This window comes from Nestor notabilis, unplaced genomic scaffold, assembly GCF_000696875.1.
Source record: "Nestor notabilis isolate BGI_N333 unplaced genomic scaffold, ASM69687v1 scaffold30087, whole genome shotgun sequence".
NCBI classification, from domain to species: domain Eukaryota; kingdom Metazoa; phylum Chordata; class Aves; order Psittaciformes; family Psittacidae; genus Nestor; species Nestor notabilis.
The window spans coordinates 741-7,426 of record NW_009938305.1 but is presented as its reverse complement, the minus strand read 5'-3'; the positions used below and the strand labels follow the sequence as shown (position 1 = coordinate 7,426).

At 36.8% G+C, this 6,686-nt stretch overlaps 1 protein-coding gene across 1 annotated transcript in view; it reads right to left on the bottom strand.

Annotated features, from left to right (window-relative positions):
* STAM2 (signal transducing adaptor molecule (SH3 domain and ITAM motif) 2) overlaps nt 1-6,318 on the bottom strand; it is a gene marked incomplete at its 5' end in the record, with an annotated part of 9,029 nt that extends 2,711 nt beyond the window's left edge. Inside the window, 7 exons of the mRNA XM_010019258.1 lie at nt 367-421; nt 1,204-1,291; nt 1,510-1,592; nt 2,336-2,430; nt 3,279-3,465; nt 4,178-4,247; nt 6,172-6,318. Coding sequence (XP_010017560.1) covers nt 367-421; nt 1,204-1,291; nt 1,510-1,592; nt 2,336-2,430; nt 3,279-3,465; nt 4,178-4,247; nt 6,172-6,318 — 725 coding nt within the window. The remainder of the gene's footprint in view (nt 1-366; nt 422-1,203; nt 1,292-1,509; nt 1,593-2,335; nt 2,431-3,278; nt 3,466-4,177; nt 4,248-6,171) is intronic.
* Between the last annotated feature and the right edge of the window lie 368 nt (nt 6,319-6,686).

Genomic DNA, 6,686 nt, shown 5'->3' with positions numbered 1-6,686 from the left:
AAGAGTTGAAGATAGAGATGGATAGATATTCCTGTCATGGAGGACAGTCAGCAGAAGACTGAAAATACCAAGCTCTAGACAGATTGCAAAAGGCTAAATCAAAAATTGGTAATACAAAATGCATGCAGTAACCTATGCAGTAAATTTTGGAGAGCAGCAATCAAATCTTTATACACACATTGGTACTTAAACGCTTAAAAAAAAAAAAAAAAAAAAAAAAAAAACAAACAGTAGAGTTGCCAAAACTTCCTTCATGCAAGATTTTCTATCTGGGGAGATGAAGATAAAGTACCCAAAAAAATAAGTACAACTGCACAATTTAAAGTAAATCATAGTAAATAACACAGAAGCTACATTATAGCTCACCTATCTATCTCTTCTAGTTTTTCATCTATCATTGGACCCATCTGTTGACAAATATCTGTGAAGACAAAAGTGTCAAGGTAGTTAGTGTCTCACAAAATTAAAAGATTAAATGCATCCAAAAATGACTTTATCCAATTATACTAAAATAGCATACAGAATTGGAGAGTGCACCTAGTTATCATGTGTGTCCCATTCCTCCAGCCCAAATAGATAGGAAAAATACTTTGGCGATTCCGCTTTGTCATCTTCTCTCCTGTCTTCCCTCTACCCACTTAAACAGAGGACTATCAATGAAACACATGGAACATTTTGCATTTCTGCTTGCACTGTGCAAGATCTATGACTTTCATCTCCTACTGGAATATCCAATATGTATAAGTCTGCTGTGCTGTAGAGCTTCCTCTACCTTCACGTTTTCAACTCCAGAAACACTCCTTTATTAATGTACACAATTGTTATTACATAGCTTGAACTATTTGGCTCTTAAGTGAATGGAACTGCCTCTCCCCTCCTAGCCAGCAGTATTTTAGGGAAATTTTGACACGAAGTTAATTGCCTATTTCAAAAAGAGTTTGATAGGTAGATGGATCTTGCAAAGATCAGGCATTTTACACTAGCTGGAAATTATGCAAATTACTCTGCTGAACATGGAGTTGTTGGCTTGGCAACTATTAGAAAATTTAGAGTTATACATATAGCCTCCTGCTTTCACTGTGAAATAGGCTATTCTACAGCACACTGTTTGTATAGACCAGTTTCTCTAAGGTTAAACACAAAAGAATTACCAGCCCAAAGAAGAAGAAATAAAAAAACTAGCTAACTTAGAGCTCAAAGTACCTTCTGAGTCTAGAAGATCTGGAGAATCAAGCTTTAAATCTGTAGGATCTATACTCTGAAGTACCTGCAGCGTTTTATCCATTTTATCCTGAAAGGTGAAGAGAAGATGAGGAACAGTTATTTCTGAAGCGTGGCAGAGACTGTTTTAACTTTCAAATTAAAAAAAAACAAAAAACAAAAAACAAAACCAAACAAAAAAAAAATCTTTACGTGAAAAGAATTGGCTGCTAACATTCAGTAACAAAAGAATGTTTCAACCAATGTAAAATCTCAGCAATTTTTTTTTTATTGAAAGTGACTGCATACCTCATCTATATAAACTGGCTCAGGTTCTGCTTTCTTAATTTCTTCTGTAGTATCCTCAGGAACAGAATTTTTATCCACAGTTGCTGAAAGAACAAACATTAGTTTCTTTTCTGCAGCTGTGTTACTATGCTAACTTATACACATTTTTTTTTCATGCTATCAGTTCTTTAAATGAAAGAGAAATTTGAGTAAGTATTTCAAGCAGTGATTACACCTAGCTACTGGAGAAGGGAATGTGGGTTTGCCTAGAAAGCCTTCTGACAAGCTGCTTCCTTTGGGCTGTTAGCCTGATTATGAACCTAGTCCCAGCAAGGGAAAGACAGTTGAGTCACATTAGCATCTAAAACCACCTCCAACACATGTACAATTACTTTCAGCCAAGTCATGAGTGTTAGGTTTTATTTTGGTATCATGGGCATGAATAAAGCTAACAATGTGATTCTTATGAACCACTGACATGGGTATGAATGCTGTCCTATGCTAGGTCTGATGTCTGAAAAGAGACTTCAACATTTTAAATGGCAAGTTACTGGATTCAGATCTAATATATTACTGACAAAGAACTATGGTATATTGAACTTGAAAAGAAATTGAATGAATTTCTGTAACAGGAAAAAAGTAGCAACTTAGCATTAGAAGATACAAACTGTTAAAGTGAGCTACAACAGTGGTATACGCGTGCTTGTTTGAAACAAGGGCACGATGCCTCTCCCAATTCCTTCCTTGGGCTGATTTCAGGAAATTATGTTGCTCATGGGCTAGTTAGTAGTCCCACCATAAGCCCACCTTTCTAAAATAATCTGTCAGCTTTTAGTAGCTAACTTACCTGCCTCAGGTTCCACATTTAAGTCAGAAGTCACAAAATTAGATGGAAACAGTCCTACTCCTCTGTGATTTTCACCTTTCCACCAATTGGTGTCACTGGAAAAATAAAGATGTATTACAAAACTCTGAATATTAACACTCAGCATCAGCAACATTTTCAGGCTTTTGACAGAAAACCTGTGACATTTAATGCACTGTTTCCCTTCATATCCAACTACAAATACAAAGGAGAACTTCTGTTGAGATTAGCACAAAACCGAAGGCAGAACCGGAGGCAGAGGGTGGGGAAAAGGGAATGATCAGGGGAAGTAAAATCATTGAGTAGCAATCACTCAGAATTAAACATAACTCTTCAGTTCTTTAGGCCGATGACAGCCCATTACAGCTTCATCTAAAAGTTTGTAGGAAGTTCACAAGTGGGGAGTAACATTAGAGATATAATTGATCTGTCACAGCCTATTAAATTAGAACAGCATTCAGGAGGGAAGAAGTTCTGCTTCTTAGCTATCATTGGGGCAACAGTGATAACAATAACTATTTTTTCTTCAGTTTTATTCTTAGCAAACGTCATGCTAGATGGCCAGAAATTCAACAATTTCTGAATGTAGCTGGAATTCAGCACTGTAATGTGTATCCGTATTCTTATGACATATAACTAACATCTATCTTAAAAACTACAAACAAATTGTATGTACACCACAGTATGAAATATTCAGTGTAATACAGTGAGGTTCTCCCTGCACCAATCATGACTTGAAGTCAAAAACTCGGGTACAGGAATAACAGGAAAAGATAAAGGAATTTGAGGAAGGCCCAGAGTCACAATATTTATTTTGGGCAGGTGGTGGGGTGGTAAAAAGCATCAGAGGAAAAATTTGCTACCCTAAGGTAAAAAAAACCAAACAGTTCTGGAATAAAGGCACCTTCAGCTGAGTATATTATACCTGTCATCCAAAACAAAAATAATTTCTCCACTTTTAAAGGTGAGCTCATTGTCCTCGACAGCTTCAAAGTCATACAGAGCTCGCACCTTCCTTGAGTTCTGATTGTTTTGCTGAATTTCTGCAGACGGGTACAAGGATTTAGTTTCCATTTGTTGCTGTTTCTGCTCTTGCAAAGACAATTCGATAGCTACAGTTAGGGGAGGGGGGGAAAAAAAGAAAATAAGCTTGTATGTTTGATCCCTGTATATAAAGGCAGTCTGCTTTTCTAATTAAAATAAAAATATTTACTGCTATATTATAATAAACATGGTCTGTATCTGCTTCTCTAATATTTTAAGTTTAAAATCTTTGCTCCAAACTTTACTCTGCCCTGCAACAGGATTAAAAGACAAGATGCAATCATGCACAAGTTATAAAAGATTTAAAAAACCCTCGGCTCTTCATGGTACAGCCCACTACTTGTTGCAGTGCACACACTACTCATATCAGTAGCATCATTAGCATGATCAGAAATACTGACAAATTCTTCACTTTGACATCTGAACAACAATGATTATATTCAATAGAGAGAAAAAATAAAACATTTAAACGTTCTTTTTTTTTTAAGCATCAAGATGTAAGCTAAAATAAAACATGTGGGTGCAGAAGGGAGATCAATCTCTCTGGAGTGAAAGCAGTGACAAAACAATGCTAATGGCTACGTGATGGGGAAGAATATATCTTTCCCCACGTCCTCACCCATGAGATTAACACCTTGAATGATCCACTATACTAATTACCAACCTGCCGTGCTTTTGCTTTCAGTTCAATGCAGAAGAAAGTAGACTTCCTATTTCTCTACATTTTAAAAAAACTTCTAGAGCACAAGTCTTAAGCCAAGGCTGTGACTAGCAGTTTACCTTTTGCTATATCTTCATCTTCTTTGGTTTTACTTAACGATGAACCATTCTTAGCAGTATTTGTGGAAGCCTGCAAATGTGTTAACAATAGAAGTAGTTCACGTTATGAACAAAAAAGAAAGCCCTATAATTATATACTTTAAAATTAGTAATAAGTTGTTCCTGGTCATTTGCCTTACTGTAGTATTCCATTACTGAATCAAGATGACCTTCTAGAAGTAAAAAATAATCACTCTTCAGAATCTCACCCATATTTTATTTTGTTTTCAGCAAGGAACAAAGTAAAATAAATAATCAGATTTAATTTAAATAACTGATCTCATTTAAAGAATTATTTCTGTCTCATTTATTAAAGTGAGACTACTTATTTAAATGACTACTTTTTCCACTTTTGTCCTCCACCCCAACCTTCAAAAGGGAAGAAGAGCTCTTTGGATTCCTACATCTGCAAACATCAGGAACTGTAGTAATAGAACAAGGGATAATGGGTTTAAACTTACAACAGGGGAAGTTCAGGTTAGATATCAGGAAGAAGTTCTTTACAGTGAGGGTGGTGAGGCACTGGAATGGGTTGCCCAAGGAAATGGTGAATGCTCCATCCCTGGCAGTGTTCAAGGCCAGGCTGGACAGAGCTTTGGAGTGACACAGTCCAGAGCAAGGCATCCCTGCCCATGGCAGGGAGGTTGCAAGTAGATGATCTTAAAGTCCTTTCCAACTCTAACCATTCTATGATTAAGTAGCAGCTGGACTTACTGAAAAGAGAGGTCTCTCTCAGAGCAAAAAGCCACCCTCTTTCTCTGCTGGTGAGACAATGGGAAGGAAAAGCAAATGTACATCCAGTTGGAAGCTGCTGACTTAAATAATACGAATCTCCACAACAGCATAGTAAAATCATTCTTGGAGTTTTCATTCTGACAAGTCTTTCCACACACACCAGGAATGAAGTTTCAGACCCTAGCTGTGTCTAGGACTTATCAGTAGTCCTAGAAAACAATTCTGTACAAAAGTACCAAATACTAACAAGCTTTAGCTTTGCTTGCTTGAAGCGAAGTGTGTGAGGTAAAAACATCAAGATATCATTTCATATGTATTTGTAGGAAAAGAAGCATAATTGGTTGCCAGTACTCTAGATCTTCCATGTTTCTGCCATATGTTTTAACACATATCCTAGATTTAGAAGCGAAAACATCTTTGTGGAAAAAGGAAAGATCGTAAAAGTAAAAAACCCCTCTGTGATGAATATAGATAAAAGTAAACTTAATTTAAGGAATATGTAATAGAAGCTGTAGTTCTAATTTTCATGACTGAGCTTCACCTGACTCCTAATTAGCATGAAAATATTTAGAAGGATCAATAAACGTTGGGAAAAACACACCTGTCATTATATCTGCCAGCTCAAAGATTAGGCATAATACACCACCAGGAGTAAAATACAAAGGGTGAAGTTAGGGATTGGAACACCCCACCTACTGCAGAGACACGGTCAGGTAACTGCATAAACAAGAAATAGGGACTTGGAAAATGAAAGCATAGTGCAGATTATCTTCCAAAATGTCTCCATTCCAGATACTGCCCTTTGTTTTGTGAGGCAGTGTGAAGAAAAACAAAGGTATGTGCTCCAAGTCAGCCACGAGAACCATGAAACACCAAGTACAAAGTGTGGGTGTGGAATTGCTTAGACTTAAGGTGGTGACAGCTCAATGAAGCTCTGAAAATGATCAGAGGAAAACAAGGATCTAAAATGGAACAACTCATAAGGGCATGAGCTGTTCCATGAAATAGCCTTTAGTCTGTTCTTGTTTTTCTTTGGAGTGCAAGGACATAAGAAAGAAGAATGGATAAAAGTGAACCTCAGGATAAGGACACTACTAGAACAAGGTTTCTACTCTCCTCTGACTGAAAACAGATCTAATTTGAACAGTTTTTCATTTGTTCACCGCCAGGAACAGTGAACCATGTATCACCAGTACCATGTATCCCAAATCAGCTTTTACCTGAGATCCAGCTGCAGGAAAATTTACACCTTCTTCTTTTAAAGATTTAATAGTTGCAGATATTAAGCTACATTGTGGGTCTTTCTGAAATTCTTCTGACCACTCCACCATTAGAGTTTTTAGCTTTTCACATACTTTTGGATGAGCCTAGAAGACAAAATTGCATAGAAATGGATACTTGTACTTCAAAATGAGAAGAGTTCTTCCCTCTCATTAAAACTTTGTTACCAGAACTGTTTTACTATAAATATCCTTAGTAACTGTCTTGAATAAGAAAATTTGGAAAACAGAGCCTAGGATATATGGTCTTCTATAAACCAATTCAGTGCAGTGACAGAATGCAGGTAGTTCAGATTTCCCTGATTCTATCAAACAACAGGTTATTTTAAATCAGGGCTACTTCAACCCTTAAAGAAATCCTTGGAGGCAAATTCCCTTGCATAGTCAAAGCTTAGATCTTGCAGGCATCTCACCTACCTATGCTGTTATTTTAGTCAATTTTAGGTGGTTAAGGA